General features: G+C 31.3%; 1 protein-coding gene across 1 annotated transcript in view; it reads right to left on the reverse strand.

Annotated features, from left to right (window-relative positions):
• Nucleotides 1-5,606: 5,606 nt before the first annotated feature.
• LOC119611076 (neuroligin-4, Y-linked-like) overlaps nt 5,607-21,568 on the reverse strand; it is a 46,377-nt gene continuing 30,415 nt past the window's right edge. Inside the window, exon 3 of the mRNA XM_037966533.1 lies at nt 5,607-5,923. Coding sequence (XP_037822461.1) covers nt 5,716-5,923 — 208 coding nt within the window. The 3' untranslated portion in view covers nt 5,607-5,715. The remainder of the gene's footprint in view (nt 5,924-21,568) is intronic.

Genomic DNA, 21,568 nt, shown 5'->3' on the forward strand with positions numbered 1-21,568 from the left:
TCGTATTTTTCTCCGTTTTAAAGGGACAAGAGAATGTAACAGCCTTAAATTGCCATTTAAGATCTGCACCTGTTCATCAACGCAATTTGTTAAATATATATCATTGAAATTACATTCAGATATTTTTGCATTAATAGAATCAATATTAACTGCTTTATAATCAAAATACTCATAATATTGTTCAGTATTAAACAGTATAGTTCTAATAGAAAGAAAAATAAATGAATGCCGCGTTATACTTGGGCATTGAAATTGTCCAGATTTAACAACTAACTCAGGCGACGATACCAAAAAATAATCAATTAAAGATGTAGATTTATACCGAATATCAAATGTGTTGGCATCATATTATGAATCGGAGCAAGGCCCAATCTATCACATATATTACGTACTCTTGAGGACTTAAACGGGTCAAACATATTGTTATTGAAGTCACCCATAATTAAAATATGCGAATAATGAACAACCAAATCTGAAACTTCTCTCTCAAAGGATTCAAAATCTCCGTGCGGAAGATAAACAACACCTACTAACACTTTTTTACCACTATAAAGAAGCTCAACAAATAAATACTCAACAACTCCATAATTATTGCTCTTATAAACTACTTTATGTTCAATGTACTTAGAAATGTATAAGGCTACACCACCTCCTCTTCCATATGCTCGATCATTCCTATAACAAAGATAACCAGGAATATCAGCTACCCCAACAGAGACTGCATCATTCAACCACGTTTCACTAACACCAAAAACATTTAAAATTCCACCATTCAAAATATGCTTAATCTCGCTAAACTTTGACGAATTAGGCTTTAAATTTAAACTTGTGCAATTTAAATGTCCTATATTAAGATTACCATTTAAATGACTTAATTCAGTTGTAAGAAAGCTGTTATCACAAACAACAGGCCCTAAATTAGATCTAACATCCATTTTAAATTTGTGAGAATTATAATAACATTAAAATTAACTAAGCAAATAATAAAAGATAATACATAAACAACAAAAATACAAATAAAGTACACAATGGAATTTCAATATATCAATTACTTAATAATTATTTAACAACAAAGGCCAATCAACCAGTTCAATAACAAAATAAACTAAAATTTATATTTTGCAATCCATATATTAAAATTCCACAGTACATAAGAATAACATAATTAATAATAAATTTACAACCAACAAATCTCGTATAAAAACATTAACTTTATATAAGTTTCAGCAAGCATTTGACTATGAGGTGGTAAATCCCGTAATGAATGATTTATTAAAGTTCATTGAAGGCAACTCATTATTCCCAATTTCGGCATTTAACATCCTGGCGTTCTGCTCACTACTTATATCGCCTACAAACAGATCTTCATCAAGCATAGTAATACATTGTTCAGTAGTAAGAACTGTTTGTTTATTATTAGGCAACAATACTCTTACTTTAGGTACATCTGTATTAATGTATTTATACCTAAGGATTTTATGTTCCGTGCAAAGATCTCTACATAATGATAATAATTTGGCCGCTGCTGGTGTCAGGTGATCAGTCAGGAAAACTTTGGAAGTGAGATCACCACCAATAACATCCTTAAGCACAAGAAATCGCTTTTTTGAAAACCTCATCATAATAAGGTCTCGCTGTTGTACAGAGTTTAGTTTTACCAAAACTGATCTGCCATTATGTATATAAGCACAATGCTGCAAACCACCATGTTGGATTGGTGAACCACAAAGAGATGCAATTTTATAAATTGGAACTCTCAAATTTTTTATATTTTTTGGTAAACCTTTTATTATGATATCAGTTCTATTTAGCCTTCTTTGCAGTATGCTATTATTGATTTCTAATTCATCTAGACGCTTATGAACTGAATTGGTATCCTGGTTAATAGTAGCACCCATAAATTTCTCATTGATAAGCCGCTCTATTTTCTCCTGTTGCTCTACACGAAATTTATCAAACAATTCAATCATTTTTTGCTCAAGTGCAGCAATACTTGAATATACTTGTTTCTCAAAAATACGATTATGTTCTTCGAATTGTACACCAATATCCATAGATATGTTATGCAGTTCTTGCTGTATATCATCAGTTGTTAAGGACAAGTTAGATGAATATTTGTTCTTGGGAGCTTCATTGCATGTTTCACAAATATAGTGAAAAACGTTTCTGTTTTGGCAAAACAATTTGTGCTGCTCATCTGTCACATTAACGCATTTTATATGGAAAAAAGATCCACATATATAACAGCCCACACTGCTATTTGTCTTAGTAACATTCTTATTGCATTTGCACAAAAATGTCTCCTTCTTTTTTCCCGGCATCATAGACAGTGTATAAAACAATGATTTTAATTGTAAACAATGGAAAAAAAATGTATGCACACCAAATGGATGCCAAGTGCAAAACAACAACAGCAGGTCAACAACAACAAAACAATGCAGCAAACTATTTAAAACGATATGTATTATTTATTCGTAAATCCACAATTTACTCAATGTTTTCAATAAATCTTTGTTATAAAAGATTGTTTGTTAAAAAATCCACATTAATTTAAATATTTAACAACAAAAACTTTTAATTATTTTCTTTTATTTGCTCAGCTAACAAAAATCACGACCATTAGCTCATGGTGATGCCAGACTTTATAATTTATTAAAATACCAAACAATAAAGAAAAAAGAACAAACAAATTAAAATAAATATTATGTAGGTGTTTTCTGCATACAAAAAAAAAATTATAATATTTTAATAAATTTGCTAAAAAGTTCAATGGCTTTGGTTATATGAAACCATAAATTCTAACATTTGAAATTTATTTAAATAGACTAAATTATATTGAAATTTCTTATAATTTCCACAAGACTTAATATTTGTTTAGAAATAATTAATCAAAAAATGTTGTTTATTATACAAATATAATTCAAAAATCTTAATGAATTTATTTTTTTTTTTTTTCATATTCAAACATACATTTTTATGTATGTGTGTATTTTTATTAATTAATCTAAATTAATTTCAGTTTAATTAAATACAATTAACCATAACATTGGCCGCCTGATTGATTTCGAATACACATATACAAAAAAATATAGTATACTTTTTTGGTTTATGAGAGGTTTGGTTATGTAGGCGTATGATTAATAAATAATAATTCAATATTAAGTATACGCATAATCAAGTGTTATACACTTGTTATTTGCGGTTGAAAATGATGGGATAAAAAATGTTTAAATAATTAACTTACAGTAGTGTAAACAACAATATGATATATGAAGAATGTTTTAATAAAACATTCAACATATTTTAAAGATTATTCTAATAAAATTTCTTAAAAAAAAATAATTTTTATTTTTTCAAATTTGGATTTTTTTAAAAATTCGTAGATTTATTTCCAAAAAGTTGTAATTCTAGAAAAAGTTGGATAATGAAAGAAATACACTTAGGCCAGTATGTGGCCTGTTGTGCTCACCTTTTCATGAACAAATATTGTTCACTGCATATATTATTTTTCAATGTTCAGAATCTCAGTTTCCTGGACGAAATTCCTAAGAATTTTCCAATTAGTTTTAGTCAGTAATGTTATTTCTGTAATAACAACACTTCCAAGATACTTGGATCTAACTTCGACTCGTGTCCACTGTGTGTCCACTCAGAGTACGTATCATCATATTAACCTCAACTTGCTCATTTTGAGGAGATTTCTCGAGTTGCTTTCATCAGGGTCACTCGATAGGATCTTTGTGGTTCTACCCTTTGTTTCAATATCCTCGAGCTCCCTTCCCTTTTAAGCTATTACATTCGCCCTATCGTTGCCGACTACTCCCGAATGGCCTGGTACCCATATGATGTAAACCTTACTGGGAGAATATTCAGTTAAAGTTGTCTTGCAATCCAAAACAATCTTAGTTTTAATTCTATCACATGGAAGCTTATGTTATGATTACGTAAACGGTGTTATATTTATGTTTCTGGTCTTTCATATGGAACTCTATTCCCACTTTGTCCCCAACCTTAGAGCCATCCGTGTAACAAAAGATTCCTACTGGTATTTGCTATAATGTTCCAAGGCGTACTATCTGGGATCAAAGTTTTCGACATATTCTGTATCTGGTATGCGATCAGACACACTCAATGATTGTGTATAACCTTCCAATGTATCCAGTATACATTGATGGCATGTACTATAACCGCTTTTGGTAAGTTCGCCTAAAGTAAAGAGCCGTTCGGCTGTAAGCGCCGCCTCATATCTTAAATAAGTTTCAATGGGTGGAATATCTTGCTACATTTCCAGAGCCTTGGTTAAAGTAGTACAGATGGCACCACTTATACCCAAGCAGCATGTACGCTGAACTCCCTGTAGTAGTTTAATATTATACTTTTTGTCCAAAGCAGTCCACCATGTATATGTAGAAATTTTTGTCTTTCTTGTAAAGACTCTCAGTTGAGCCCAGCTCAAGGCCGTATTCAGAGCCTCGTCAGCTCTTTTACACAAATAATTTGGATACTTTCCCTTTAAAAGTATTACGACATCGTCTGCATAGCAGATAGGTCTAAGTCCTTTTTCGGTTAGGGTCCTTGGGAGGCTATTAATCGTGGTAAACCAGAGTAAAGGTGACAAAATGCCACCCTGTGGTATACCGCGAAATACTTATCCATCTATTACTTAGCTTATAGTTGATCCAGTTACGGAGCACCCGGTGAACATAAAACTGGTCTAGGGATTGAATAAGAGTATCAGTGTGCACCTTATTGAAGGCGCCTTCGATGTCAATGCATACCGCCAGTGTATAACTTAGTATAGCTATCATTTTCTACACTAAGTGATTTTTTGCATTACGAAACAATTTTCCAAATAACTTCTATCGAATTAAACCTTTAAGAAAAACTTAATATATCTATAAATACAAATAAATTTATAGCACTTTGAAACAATTTCCCTAACAACATACACTAATTGACATAATTTTCTTAAATTGTTGGTAAATCTAATGATGATATGCTAACCAGTTTATTTTTCTTGGAAACACATTTATCCTCTTAACACATACCCTCACCATCAGAAGGGAAAATTTTGGCAAAGAAAAGTAATTCAAAACAGAAATTACTTTATACCCATGTGAAATAGGCCATTAATCATTCGCCTACTAAACTAAGGTAGGCTAACATATGTTGGCTCTCGATTTTTTTCGTATAGCTAGGTTGTTAGTATTTTTTTTCATACATACATACTTATTTATTTTTTCTTTTCTTTTATTTATTTTTTTTTTTGTCTTCAAAGGTGCGTCATACAATTTGCATAATTCTCTATATGACTATGAAAGAAAAAAATGACTGTCAAAACATTTATCTTTCTGACAGTTTTGGTGTGTATGTATTTGTCATGCATATTTCCCTAAAATAACAAAGTATTAAACAATTCTAAATCTTTTAAAGGACGTTGGCTGAAAATATCAGCAAAAACGAAAAAAAAAGGTTTACATAAGTGTTAAATCTTAAGCCAGAAGTTTGTAGTCTCAGCAACTAAACTAAAACTTTTTATTTAAATAAATATAAAAAAAAATGTTTCTTTATTTAAGTGTTAAAAGAATTTATTTAAATTCTTAATGGTTTGTCACTTAAGCATTTTAAAAATATTTTTCTAAAACTTTATTTTTGCTCTCGCCATACTGTATTTTAATTTTAGGCTTAAGGATTTCAATTTTAGAAGGGATTTTCTTAAACAAACAAACAAACAAACAACCGTACAAAAACACACTTACCTTGTATGGGCACATAAATATTTAAATACAAACAATCCTCTGATTGATTTTGTAAATATGGCAGTAAACGTTTTAAATACTCCAAACGTCCCTTTGGCATACGTTCCAAGGCAGCTGTCTGATTGGCTATATCTGGCAAACGTTGTGGGCAAACAGGACTAAATCTATATAGTTATGTTGTTATAATATTGATGAAAGTATATTTGCCATGGCACATAAAAAAAGGAAGAAAAAAAGAATTCATACAAAAAGATTAAAATTGTTTAAGTTTTTATCTATTATTTCATAGCAACAAAGAAAATAATATAACAGAAAGGAAGTTGAAGAAAAAAAACTTTTTTTTTTTTTTTTTTGTAAAACATTATAGAAAGTAAGAGTTATTGATGTGTAAATATTTATTAATTTTTGTTTGCCTAACTCTTAGCATAAAATAGAATAAAAAAAAACTATCTAAATTCTTTTTATCTTAAGTTTTTTTCTTTACCAATTTCCTGTAAAAATATCTATGAATAAATTTTCCTATTCTTTGTTTTATTTCGATAGTTTCTGGTAGATATTTAAATTTGGAAATTTGTGTTAACTTAGAGATAAGTTTTTTTTTGAGGACAAAATGTTAAGTCTTTTTTTTTTTTTGCTACATAAACTTTTTCTTTTAGAAAATATTCTTTTATAATTTGTTAATAGATGAAAGTAAGAAATAAAATTGGGTTAAATATTTTTTGTATTTTGTTGCTTTCAAAAATGTATAGAATTTTATTAGTGGGCGTTTGATTGATAGATATTATTATACAATATTTGCTGCGTAGTTTTTGGTAGTTAAGGATTGTGGATAAAAATTAAATATTTATAATTTTTTTTAGATCAGCACCCAGTATTTTTATAGTTCAGAAATTTTGCATATTTTAACTAATTTAAGTATCACAAGATAATTAAATTTTGTCTGTCTTTCTGTATATCTGTCATTTGAAAGTATTATATAGCGGAAAGAGGAAAAGGAATATTTTTTTAATATTTTTTGTATAAAATTAATTTTAAAATACATAAAGGGTAATTTTGAATTTTGTTCCTCTTTCAGTGAAATTTATAATAAATATATTATTTGTGGGAAATTGTTAATAAATGTTCTATTTGAGGCAATTTTCCATAAGTTTTCTATTTAATTCTTTCACGCACCTTGATGGATATGATTTCACCACACACTTTATTTTGACGTAAATTGATAATATTTGATGAAAAATGGAAAAAGGGGTTTCGAAGGATATCGCAGGATATTATCCTTTTTAGCATATAGTGACATCAAATTCTACAAAATAACTTATTATACCCTCCACCACCATCAGTGGTGATAGAGGGTATATATAACTTTGTCATTCCGTGTGTAACACCAAGAAATATTCATCTGAGACCCAACAAAGTATATATATTCTGGGTCCTTATCAAATTCTGAGTCGATTAAGCTATGTCCGTCTGTCCGTCTGTCCGTCTGTCTGTGTAAAACACGCTCACGATAAAACGAAGCAATAGCGTTTAACCAAATTCACCCAAAATGTTCTTCATTTTCCTAAGTTGTTTGGTATTGCAAATGGGCAAAATCGGTTCACATCGGGAAAAGTTATGAATCAAAATTTAAAACAACCTCGGAAAAAATAAGCATTTTTACACATTCTGATGTAGTTTTCTCGAAAACTATGCAAGATAATTTCATGGAAATCACCATACATTCGTTTCTGCATAAGATCTTGACCCCTGCTGAAAATTGCCAGAATCGGTCCACAATTTCATATACCTCCCATACAAAAGTACATATTCCCGGAAAATGGGTTTTTTGTTAATAACTTCCGCCACAATGTCGATATCTTCACAAAATTTTACAAAATAAAATCCTATGTCAATAGAATTCTTTCAGAGGAAAAATTTTTGGATCGGTCCATAATTGGACATAGCTCCCATACAAGGTCCCCTCCCGAAAATCACTTAAACGCGCATAACTCATTACTAAATTAAGATATCCAAATAAAATTTGGTACAAGTATTGCCCATATGCATAGAAATATTACTGTAAAAGTTTTTTCCGATCGGTCCATAATTGGTCATAGCTCCCATACAAGGTCCCCTCCCGAAAATCACTTAAACGCGCATAACTCAGTACTAAATTAATATATCCATATAAAGTTTGGTATAAGTATTGCCCATATGCATAGAAATATTACTGTGAAATTTTTTTTCGATCGGTCCATAATTGGTCATAGCACCCATACAAGGTCCCCTCCCGAAAATCACTTAAACGCGCATAACTCATTACTAAATTAAGATATCCAAATAAAATTTGGTGTAAGTATTGCCCATATGCATAGAAAATATTACTGTTAAAGTTTTTTTCGATCGGTCCATAATTGGTCATAGCTCCCATACAAGGTCCCCTCCCGAAAATCACTTAAACGCGCATAACTCAGTACTTAATTAATATATCCATATAAAATTTGGTATAAGTATTGCCCATATGCATAGAAATATTACTGTGAAATTTTTTTTCGATCGGTCCATAATTGGTCATAGCTCCCATACAAGGTCCCCTCCCGAAAATCACTTAAACGCGCTTAACTCATAACTAAATTAAGATATCCATATAAAATTTGGTACAAATATTACTCATATACACAGAAATTTTGTTGTGAAATTTTTTTCCGATCGGTCCATAATTGATCATAGCTCCCATACAAGGTCCCCTCCCGAAAATCACTTAAACGCGCATAACTCATTACTAAATTTAGATATCCATATCCATATCAATATAAAGTTTGGCACAAGTATTACTCATATGCACAGAAATATTACTGTGAACATTTTTTTCGATCGGTCCATAATTGGTCATAGCTCCCATACAAGGTCCCCTCCCGAAAATCACTTAAACGCGCATAGCTCATTACGTAATTAAGATACCCATATGGTACAAATATTACTCATATGCACAGAAATATTACAGATAATTTTTTTTTCCGATCGGTCCATAACTCGTCATAGCTCCCCTCCCGAAAATCACTTAAACGCACATAACTCATTACTAAATTAAGATATCCATATAAAGTTTGGCAAAAATATTGCTCATATACAGAGAAATATTACTGTGAAATTGTTTTCCTATAGATCCATAATTGATCATAGCTCCCATACAAGGTCCCTTTCAGAAAAACACTTAAAGGCACATAACTCATTACCAAATAATGATATAAATAAATACTATTTTTGTTCATTAATACTATTTTGTAATGCAAAAAGCACTTAATGCTATTTCAAAAAATTTTCACGATCGGTCTATATTTGGTCATATCTCTCATACTAGGTCCTGCCCCTAAAAGCGCTTTAACCGTATTTAACTATTTGCATTATCAATTTGTGTAGAACAAAATTATATATATGTATGTATTTTTAAAATCCTTAAATCTTTCACACACATACATACATGCAAATACGAGATATCGCTAAAGCATATCTTAGGGCGCTATAAAAATTTAAATGAAAGTGGCGTTTCTAATGTTCAATAAATCTTGGAATTGTAGTAGATTTAAGCTGTTTAAATCTTGGGATTTTCTGTTTAAGACATGAGAAAACTTATTTCTACAAATATTTTATTAATTAGAAATGTATTAATACAAAAGTTGCTGGTGGAGGGTATTTAAGATTCGGCTCATCCGAATATAGCACTCTAACTTGTTTTTCTTTGGAAATAACCGTATACGTGAAAGTGTTAAGGGAAATTTATGAGAAATTTCCTTTCAGAGGAAAATGTTAAATAAACTTTCCATATAATAAACTTAAATTTAAGGATATTGAAATATTTCGAAAGCTTAACTCATAGAAATATTCATAGTTTGGACCCTGGCCTTCAGAAATTTGAATTTACCAATCATTCACCAGACAGGCAAACGGACGAACGGATGAACATAACTTAGGATTCAGAGTATATATGCATATATGTATGTATATAAGCAATTTCGTGTCAAGTCCAAGGTCAAACTTTTAAAACCGATTTGGATGAAATTTGCAAGTTGCAAGTACTATTGGATAGTAGGCCAGACTTCTTCGATAATGCCTTTTTTCAATACCAAACAAACCTTATCAATAGAGAATATTTATGCAAAATTTTAACTATTGACCTCCTCCCTTGTGGTACCTATCATGATTTCAGCAGACAGACGGACGGACAGGCGGACGGACGGACAGACGGACGGACAGACGGACAGACGGACGGACGGACGGACAGACGGACGTACAGAAAGACGTGCATGGCTAGATCGTCTTAGAATTTAATAAGGACACAGAATATACATACCTTCGTGGGTCTATGACAAATATTTCGATTTCTTACAAACGAAGTAACAAAAACAATCTTTGATGTATAACAAGTAACAATGTATAGTCGAGCACGGCCGACCATATGATACCCTACACCCATGAGTATGTTAAAAATATGGTTTAATTTTGTATTAAAGCATTTATGTTGGTTTTTATCTTAATTGTAAAATATTAAGAATTTGTTTTTGAAAAACAAGTAAGAGTATTATATTCAGCTATGCCGAATACTATATGCCCACCAAATCTTATAGGTGATCATTAAGTTACATTAACGTCAGGGTGATTTTCGGGATAGGGCTTTCAATGAGGGATTGAATCAATTATAGAACAAGCTTCCCCAATTTTAACAAATATTAATTTTTTCGAATTCTATTACAATGAAACTCTTTTTAAAAGATTCATTAACTATTAAAAGTGATTTTCTGTAAGAGCTTTATATCGGGAAAGGGTCAACTATGGCTAAATTCTCAAACAATTCGGATTTCATCATTATACCGACATTATAAAGCCACTTATAAGCTTCAAAGAAATTTTTTGAAGAAGAACTTATATGGGGGTAGGATGAATTATGTATTGATCCTCATAAAATTTTGGTTGATAGATTGTTGATCTTGTTGAAAGTGATTTTTCGCCGAATGGTATATACTTTAAGGTGGGTGGAATAATATATTAGGTTGTTACAAACATCAGCACAAACACATAATACTGGGGAGTGTGCTAAAGTGATGTAGAGTATAATTATTTACTTTTTAGAGAAAATTTAATTTTTTATTACTTTTTCATATACATAATAATAAAACGTAAATTTCAATTATTTTAAGGTATTTCAGCAACCAAAATGCTTTTATAATAAAATCATTTCAATCATTTATTATGATTATAATGATTTTATAATAACACCACAATTCAAATATCATCAAATATAAATATGAATAAAGCTATTAACAATAATAATTTAATTTCCCTTATTTTAGAAACAACTAAATATGTATGTGTGTATTCACTAAACAAAATACATTTATAATTAAATACATCCAATGCAAAAATATCTTTACCATAAATAGATTTAAATATAATTATAAACATTTTGAGTTAAATAAATTTTAGTAAATTTCCATAGAAATGTATGTTAAACTGATTTTACTTACATCCCGTTTAGAAACTGAGATTTATTTACAAATACACCAATAAACAAACCTACACAAGATTGTTAGACCCTAAAGGCATCAACTATTATTTAATATCCTTTTTAAGGCTTTACACAAATAACTAATTCTCACCTCCACTGCCATTCTCACAAAGCATAAGTTTACATGAAATTATAAAGGATTTGTGGGAAATTATGTCTTTATCAATGCAAAAACCTAATGTGGAAGTAAGTCATGTACGTATTTGTGTATGTATGTACATATGTAGGTGGTTTTGAGTATGGAGATAAGTGTGTATGAGACATGTGAAATATTGGAGCATGACAAAAATACATACATAAGTATGTATACATACAGTATTAATCCTTTGACAATTTCAAAGTGAAAGAGCAAAATGTATTAGAACTTGTTTAAAACAATCAGGATACAGCAAATATCAAAATTTATTAAACATAACACCCACATATAAAAACACACTGGAGCTTTTGCCCCCGACTTTGCATGGGGTTATTTTTTGGTTTTAAAAGGGACTTTAATTTTTTACATCTTTCTATAGCAAATTGTGTTAAATTGTTTCGATTATTGAGATTTTCTAGAAATTTTTTTCGGAAATTTAATAATAAATCCTTTGATAATAAGACTAAAAAACTTACTTGTCGTCTCCCATTTTTATTAATTTCCCCAAAGTTTCATCTGCATAATATTAATAATATTCACGCAAAATTTCATTTGTCCTGGGGCTATAGTCTCCAGCATTATACGACTCTTAAATCCCCAATAACTAACCTACTAACTACTCTTCCAATTACATTTCAATAAATTTTAATTCATTGACCACGTTTTTATTTTTAACATTTTCAATTGTTTTTTAAAGAAGTTTTCATGTTTGTTTATAGCATTTTGTTTATTGTTTGGCTATTAAATATAATGGCAGTTTGCTGAAAATTTTACTGAAAACAATCGCAAAAAAACGATAATTATTTAATTGTTATTATCAACTTTTTAATGCTGGTAATAGACTTTTACTGGGTAAATGTAAATGCATATTTTTTACAACGTGAATTGTTAATGGTCATAAAATTTAAGGTGTTTTTGATACAAATTTTAATGAACACGTTTAGGCTAACATAATTTTATTATAGAAGCTTTAACTTAAATTAAAAACAAGTAAGAGTGTTATATTCGGCTGTGCCGAATCTCATATACCCACCATCAAACCGTATGCCGTAAAAGGAATGCTCCCCTATAAACACCAGCGTGATATTTGGAATATGGCTTAAGTCAATTATGGCCCGAGCTCTTTTGAACTAACAAAATATTAATTTAAAAAAAAAAAAAACAAATATTTTATTTCAATTCTTAAACCGTGAGCGTCAATTATGAACCGATACTCATAAAATTTTGTACATATATTATGTATAGAACTTGTTTATGCAAAATTTCAGCGCTATACTCGTATTTTAAATAAGGAACACTCGTAGTTATTAACCAAAACTCCTTCCTGAAGGGAACCTTTTGTGTATTCCCAAGACATTCCGCATGAAATTGGAAGCGAATTTCATAACCGTATTTCATAATTCATATTTTTAAGCCAGTAATGATCGTTTAAGTAATTTTCTGAAGGGGATCTTATACGGGCGGTAGGGTAAATTATGGACCGATCCTCCCTAAATTTGTTGGAGAGATTTTGGCACGCATTAAACTTATGTGCGTCAATTTTCGTCACATTCATATTTTTAAGCCAGTAATGAGCATTGTAGTTATTTGCAGAGGGGGACCTTATATGGGGGAAGGGTCATTTATGGGCCGATCCAAAAAAATTGATACAGAGGTTTTGGCTCGTAAGAAACTTACGTGTGTAGCATTTCATCGCTTTACTCAGTCATTCTCAGAAGGGGACGTTATATGGGGGATAGTGTCATTTATGGGCCGATCTTAAAAAAAATTCGTAGAGCGATTTTGGTTCGTAAGAAACTTACTTATACCGAATTTCATCGCTATAGTCGCATTTTTGGACCAGTAATGAGTGTTAAAGTAATTTTCTAAAGGGGACCTTATATGGGGGATAGGGTCAATTATGGACCGATCCTCAAAAAATTTGGTAGAAAAATTTTGGCTTACATGAAACTTATTTATGTCGAATTTCATCGCTATACTTGCATTTTAGGGCCAGTAATGAGTGTTAAAGTCATTTTCAGGAGGGGACCTTATATGGGGGTAGGGTCATTTATGGGCCGATCCTAAAAAAAAATTGGTTAAAAGGTTTTGGTTCGTAAGAAACTTCTTATACTGAATTTCATCGCTATACTCGAATTTTTAGGCTAGTAATGAGTGTTAAAGTCATTTTCTAAAGGGGACCTTATATGGGGCGTAGGGTCATTTATGGGCCGATCCAAAAAAAAATTAGTAGAGAGATTTTGGTTCGTAAGAAACATACTTATACCGAATTTCATCGCTATACTTGCATTTTGGGACCAGTAATGAGTGTTAAAGTAATTTTCTGAAGGGGACCTTATATGGGGCGTAGGGTCATTTATGGGCGGATCCTCAAAAAATTTGGTAGAAAGATTTTGGCTCATATTAGACTTATTTATGTCGAATTTCATCGCTATACTCTTACTTATAAAAGGTGTTAAAGGTGTTTTTTGGAGGTCCACTTGTATGGGGGCTATCCGAAAAAGTAGACCGATATTGCCCATTTTCAATACCAAACAAACCTTGATAATAGAGAATATTTATGCAAAATTTCAAGCTCCTCTCGTGTGGTCCCTATCGTGATTTCAACAGACAGACGAACGGACGGACAGACAGACGGACGGACATGGCTAGATCGTCTTAGAATTTAAAAGGGACCCAGAATATATATACTTTTATGGGTGTATGACCAATATTTCGATGTGTTACAAACGGAATGACAAAATCAATATACCCCCCATATTTTTTGATGGTGGATATAATAAACAAATTTTGGCGTAAGCATAACGATTATTCTGGTAATAATGTTTAATAAACGAGCCCTGGATCAGTTTAGTTCTAGTTCAGTTCTAGTTAAGTTCCAGTTCAGTTCTAGTTCAGTTCTAGTTCAGTTCTAGTTCAGTTCTAGTTCAGTTCTAGTTCAGTTCTAGTTCAGTTGTAGTTCAGTTCTAGTTCAGTTCTAGTTCAGTTCTAGTTCAGTTCTAGTTCAGTTCTAGTTCAGTTCTAGTTCAGTTCTAGTTCAGTTCTAGTTCAGTTCTAGTTCAGTTCTAGTTCAGTTCTAGTTCAGTTCTAGTTCAGTTCTAGTTCAGTTCTAGTTCAGTTCTAGTTCAGTTCTAGTTCAGTTCTAGTTCAGTTCTAGTTCAGTTCTAGTTCAGTTCTAGTTCAGTTCTAGTTCAGTTCTAGTTCAGTTCTAGTTCAGTTCTAGTTCAGTTCTAGTTCAGTTCTAGTTCAGTTCTAGTTCAGTTCTAGTTCAGTTCTAGTTCAGTTCTAGTTCAGTTCTAGTTCAGTTCTAGTTCAGTTCTAGTTCAGTTCTAGTTCAGTTCTAGTTCAGTTCTAGATAAGTTCTAGTTCAGTTCTAGTTCAGTTCTGGTTCAGTTCTAGTTCAGTTCTAATTCAGTTCTAGTTCAGTTCTAGTTCAGTTCTAGTTCAGTTCTAGTTCAGTTTCAGTTCTAGTTCAGTTCTAGTTCAGTTCTAGTTCAGTTCTAGTTCAGTTCAGTTCTAGTTAAGTTCTAGTTCAGTTCTTGTTCAGTTCTAGTTCAGTTCTAGTTCAGTTCTAGTTCAGTTCTAGTTAAGTTCTAGTTCAGTTCTAGTTCAGTTCTAGTTCAGTTCTAGTTCAGTTCTAGTTCAGTTCTAGTTCAGTTCTAGTTCAGTTCTAGTTCAGTTCTAGTTCAGTTCTAGTTCAGTTCTAGTTCAGTTCTAGTTCAGTTCTAGTTCAGTTCTAGTTCAGTTCTAGTTCAGTTCTAGTTCAGTTCTAGTTCAGTTCTAGTTCTAGTCAGTTATAGTTCAGTTCTAGTTCAGTTCTAGTTCAGTTCTAGTTCAGTTCTAGTTCAGTTCTAGTTTAGTTCTAGTTCAGTTCTAGTTCAGTTCTAGTTCAGTTCTAGTTCATTATAATGTAATTATATTTTATTTTTTTATAATTTATAAATTTTCTATAGTATATTTTTCGAATACTTAGAATTTAAAAATTTCCCATGCCAAACAATTATATTATTACCAAATATTTATGTTAGCCCCCTATTTACTCAATATTTTTTTTTTTTTTTTGAACAAATGACTTTCACAAAGGTTAAATTTTACTTCATAACTGAAACAAAATACATATTTTTAAATTATTTTTCCAACTGAAAATACGAAAAAGATTTTAATAAACCAAAAGAAATTTTTGCATAAAACTTATTAAAATTTCCATTTCTATATAAAATTTATCATTCATTTACTTACAAAAATATTCATAAGCTAATTAACTTATGAATAATTTTTTTGTTTATAGCAAAAAGCAACAAAAAAGTAACAAAATTTGTACAAATGAAATGGCGTATTTTGACACAGGTGTGATGTTGTAAACGAAATATATAAAATAGAAAAAATGTTTATTTCTCTGTTTAAACCAACATTTGTCAAAAATTTATGTTACTAAACAAATTTATTGTTACCTTTTCTGTTTTCTTTCACCTGAACTCACTGACAACCAGTGAGTGGGTTCTCTAACTGTCTGCGTGTGTTTTGGGGTTTTTATCTTTTCAAAAGTAAAATAAACTTTTGCATTAAACTTTGAAATTTTTTCTTGTATTGTTTGGGTATTTTTTATGTCATTCTTTATTTTAAATCATGCTCGTGCCAGGGTTTAGTTAAAATTTTACGTTTTTCTAACTTTTTTCTTATTTCCTTTTTTTCACAAAGTATTTGTTACTTCTCTCCCAAAAAACACACCACCGTAGTGTTGTCATTCTTCTGTTTTGTTTTTTTGTCTTTCAAAATATTAGAAAATTAACCTTTCAAAAAATAGCTTTAAATACTTTTGTAAATTTTGTTTTTTAATGTTTCCTTTCTTTCTGTCGCCTCTTTTTTAAGAAAACATTTTATGTCAAGTTTATTTAACAGTAAATTCATTCATTTGTTAAAGGTTTCCTTTTCAGTTTTTAATTTTACTTTTTGATGACTTAAGAAAGCAATTTTTTGCATTTTTTATCATCTGCGGGATTTAACAGAGAAAAATCACAAAATAGAAACGAAATAATAAGAAATAAAATTTGTTTGTATAATTGTGTTTTAGTTGACATTTACATAAATTTAATTAAGACTTTGATAGCAGGCAACAATTATTGTGTAGGCACCTTAAAAAACATGAGCATAACAGATACGAAAATAAGATTTTGAAAGCTATACCCGACAAATCAGTGTAAAAGCAAATTATTTCTTTAAGGTAAGGGATAATGAGATTAAAAGTCAATACAATACTGAATTTCGCCAAATTGTTGTGATTGATATACATACATATTCCCCCGGGCTAACTTTGAACACTGTAAAATTTTCTTAATTGTGATTTGAATAAAAGTCTTGAATTTTAAACAGCCAACAAGATTTCAATTTATAAATGGTAATTAAATTATGTAAATTCGACAAGAATGGAAAATGTATATGAATATATGTATGTATGATTGTGTTCAGCAAAAAATTGGTACATGTTGATTAATGTGAAGTTTGGGAAGAGAAAAGTTTTCACAATGGGTAGCTTATAATTTGTAATACATTCATAAAATCAAACTATTTTTATTTTTAATAAAAAAACTGATCTGATTTTAAAATCGTTGTATAATTACCACCTTTTCAGTTTCAATTATATTTCTAGTTCAGTTCCAGTTCAGTTCTAGTTCAGTTCTAGTTCAGTTCCAGTTCAGTTCTAGTTCAGTTCTAGTTCAGTTCTAGTTCAGTTCTAGTTCAGTTCTAGTTCAGTCCTAGTTCAGTTCTAGTTCAGTTCTAGTTCAGTTCTAGTTCAGTTCTAGTTCAGTTAGTTCAGTTCTAGTTCAGTTCTAGTTCAGTTCTAGTTCAGTTCTAGTTCAGTTCTAGTTCAGTTCTAGTTCAGTTCTAGTTCAGTTCTAGTTCAGTTCTAGTTCAGTTCTAGTTCAGTCAGTTCTAGTTCAGTTCTAGTTCAGTTCTAGTTCAGTTCTAGTTCAGTTCTAGTTCAGTTCTAGTTCAGTTCTAGTTCAGTTCTAGTTCAGTTCTAGTTCAGTTCTAGTTCAGTTCTAGTTCAGTTCTAGTTCAGTTCTAGTTCTTCTAGTTCAGTTCTAGTTCAGTTCTAGTTCAGTTCTAGTTCAGTTCTAGTTCAGTTCTAGTTCAGTTTCTAGTTCAGTTCTAGTTCAGTTCTCTTCAGTTCTAGTTCAGTTCTAGTTCAGTTCTAGTTCAGTTCTAGTTCAGTTCTAGTTCAGTTCTAGTTCAGTTCTAGTTAGTTCTTTCAGTTCTAGTTCAGTTCTAGTTCAGTTCTAGTTCAGTTCTAGTTCAGTTCTAGTTCAGTTCTAGTTCAGTTCTAGTATCGTTCTAGTTCAGTTCTAGTTCAGTTCTAGTTCAGTTCTATTCAGTTCTAGTTCAGTTCTAGTTCAGTTCTAGTTCAGTTATAGTTCAGTTCTAGTTCAGTTCTAGTTCAGTTCCTAGTTCAGTTCTCGTTCAGTGCTAGTTCAGTTCTAGTTCAGTTCTAGTTCAGTTCTAGTTCAGTTCTAGTTCAGTTCTAGTTTCAGTTCTAGTTCAGTTCTAGTTTCAAGTTCTAGTTCAGTTCTTAGTTTCAGTTCTAGTTTCAGTTCTAGTTCAGTTCTGTTCGTTCTAGTTCAGTTCTAGTTCAGTTATAGTTCAGTTCCTAGTCAGTTCTAGTTCAGTCTAGTTCTAGTTCAGTTTCTAGTTTCAGTTTCTAGTTCAGTTCTAGTTCAGTCTCTAGTTCAGTTCTAGTTCAGTTCTAGTCTCAGTTTCTAGTTCAGTTCTAGTTCAGTTCAGTTCAGTTCTAAGTTCTAGTTCAGTTTGCGTTCATTTTTAGTTCAGTTCTAGTTCAGTTCTAGTTCAGTTCTAGTTCAGTTCTAGTTCAGTTCTAGTTCAGTTCTAGTTAAGTTCTAGTTCAGTTCTAGTTCAGTTCTAGTTCAGTTCTAGTTCAGTCTAGTTCAGTTCTAGTTCAGTTCTAGTCAGGTCTAGTTCAGTTCTAGTTCAGTCTTCAGTTTAGTCAGTTCTAGTTCAGTTCTAGTTCAGTTCTAGTTCAGTTCTAGTTCAGTTCGTTAGTCTAGTTCAGTTCTAGTTCAGTTCTAGTTCAGTTCTAGTTCAGTTCTAGTTCAGTCTAGTTCAGTTTAGTTCAGTTCTAGTTCAGTTCTAGTTCAGTTCTAGTTCAGTTCTAGTTCTAGTTCAGTTCTAGTTCAGTTCTAGTTCAGTTCTAGTCAGTTCTAGTCAGTTCTAGTTCAGTTCTAGTTCAGTCTAGTTCAGTTCTAGTTCAGTTCTAGTTCAGTTCTAGTTCAGTCTAGTTCAGTTCTAGTTCAGTTCTAGTTCAGTTCTAGTTCAGTTCTAGTTCAGTTCTAGTTCAGTTCTAGTTCAGTTCTAGTTCAGTTCTAGTTCAGTCTAGTTCAGTTTGTTTCCACGAAATTTTGTTTTTTATGTTCTTTAATTAATGTTATAGTTTTTAATATTCAACATTTTAATTTACTAAAAAAACAAGTTAGAGTGCTATATTCGGCTGAGCCGAATCTTAAATACCCTCCACCAGCTGCTTTATGTTAATACTTTTCTAATTGATCAAATATTTGTAGAAATAAGTTTTCTCATGTCTTAAAAGAAAAATCCCAAGATTTAAACAACTTAAATCTATTACAATTCCAAGATTTATTGAACATTACAAACGCTATTTTCTTTTCTGAAGGGGACCTAGTATGAGAGCTATGACCAAACATGGACCGATCGTAAAATGTGTTATGTGCCTTTAAGTGTTTTTCTGAAATGGACCTTGTATAGCAGCTATGATAAATTATGGACCGATAGGAAAACAATTTCACAGTAATATTTATCTGTATATGAGCAATACTTCTGCATAAACTTTATATGGATATCTTAATTTAGTAATGAGTTATATGCGCTTAAGTGATTTTCGGGAGGGGACCTTGTATGGGAGCTATGACCAGTTATGGACCGATCGGAAAAAAATTGCTCAGTAATATTTCTGTGCATATAAGCAATACTTGTACCAAATTTTATATGATTATCTTAATTTAGTAATGAGTTATGCGCGTTTAAGTGATTTTCGGGAGGGGACCTTGTATGGGAGCAATGACCAATTATGGACCGATCCAAAAAAAACTTTCATAGTAATATTTCTGTATATCTGAGCAATACTTGTACCAAATTTCATATGGATATCTTAACTTTGTAATGTGTTATGTGCGTTTAAGTGATTTTCGGGAGGGGACCTTGTACGGGAGCTATGACCAATTATGAACCGATCGGAGAAAAATTTCACAATAATATTTTTGTGAATATGAGCAATACTTGTAGCAAATTTTTTATGGATACTTTAATTTTGTAATGAGTTATGTGCGTTTAAGTGATTTTCGGGAGGGAACCTTGTATGGGAGCTATGACCAATTATGGACCGATCTGAAAGACTTTCACATTAATATTTCTGTGCATATCAGTAATACTTGTACCAAATTTTATATGTATATATTAATTAAGTAATGAATTATGCGCGTTTAAGTTATTTCGGGAGGGGGCCCTGTATGGGAGCTATGACCAATTATGGACCGATCGGAAAAAACTTTCACAGTAATATTTCTATGCATATGGGCAATACTTGTACCAAATTGGATATGGAGGTCTTATTTAAGTAATGAGTTATGCGCGTTTAAGTGATTTTCGGGAGGGGACCTTGTATGGGAGCTATGACCAATTATGGACCGATCGGAAAAAAATTTCTCAGTAATAATTCTGTGCATATGAGTAATACTTGTACCAAATTTTATATGGATATCTTAATTGGGAATGAATTATGCGCGTTTAAGTGATTTTCGGGAGGGGACCTTGTATGGGAGCTATGACCAATTATGGACCGATCGGAAAAAAACTTAAACAGTAATATTTCTGTGCATATGGGTAATACTTGTACCAAATTTTATATGGATGTCTTAATTTAGTAATGAGTTATGCGCGTTTAAGTGATTTTCGGGAGGGGACCATGTATGGGAGCTATGTCCAATTAGGGACCGACCCAGAAAATTTTTCCTCTGTATGAATTCTATTGACATAAGATTTTAATTTGTAAAATTTTGTGAAGATATCGACATTGTGACGGAAATTATTAACAAAAAACCCATTTTCCGGGAATGTGTACTTTTGTATGGGAGGTATATGAAATTGTGGACCGATTAGGAAAATTGTCAGTAGAGATCAAGCTCTTGTGTAGAAACGAATTATGGTGATTTTGATGGAATTATCTTGCATAATTTTCGAGAAAATTACATCAGAATGTGTAAAAAATGCTTATTTTTTTCGAGGTTGTTTTAAATTTTGATTCATAACTTTTCCCGGTGTGAACCGATTTTGCCCATTTTCAATACCAAACAACTTAAGAAAATGAAGAACATTTTGGGTGATTTTGGTTAAACTCTATTGCTTCGTTTTATGGTGAGCGTGTTTTACACAGACAGACGGACAGACGGACATAGCTAAATCGACTCAGAATTTGATAAGGACCCAGAATATATATACTTTGTTGGGTCTCAGACGAATATTTTTTGGTGTTACACACGGAATGACAAAGTTATATATATCCTCAATCACCACTAATGGTGGAGGAGGGTATAATAATCTTATAAGTTGTACATGCTGAAATCCTACAAAAAAGAAAATATTTTTGTTTCGAAACCAATTAAAACAATTTCTGTTAAAATATATAAATAGCATACTTTATGGGTTTTATTGAGAAAGCAACTAACACAGGCATAAAACTGTGTAATCTAATTTGCCTATACAAAATTGAAATCTTTAGTACCTGAATTGTTATTTCAGTTTCTTGGAACTATACTAAGAACTGGAATGGCTTATTACAACAATTATTTCACAGAAGTATAAAATGTTGAACAAACATACAAATTGTTGCCTGAAATAACAAGAACTATGACACGTACTTTATAGTTTTTCCTGCAAATAATAACAAACGAATTAAAAAATAAAAAACTATTTCCAGGAAACCAAGTAAGGCCGCAGGACTGTCAATGGCAAAGCCTGTAATAATATTTTGCTATATAGTTTTATTGGGCAAGTGCTAAAGTGAGTTGGTGGTGGAGAAGGGAAAATAAAATAAGATAAAAATCT

Source organism: Lucilia sericata, unplaced genomic scaffold, assembly GCF_015586225.1.
Source record: "Lucilia sericata isolate MDLA Ls3-8-SP2 unplaced genomic scaffold, ASM1558622v1 Contig001354F_arrow, whole genome shotgun sequence".
Taxonomy (NCBI): domain Eukaryota; kingdom Metazoa; phylum Arthropoda; class Insecta; order Diptera; family Calliphoridae; genus Lucilia; species Lucilia sericata.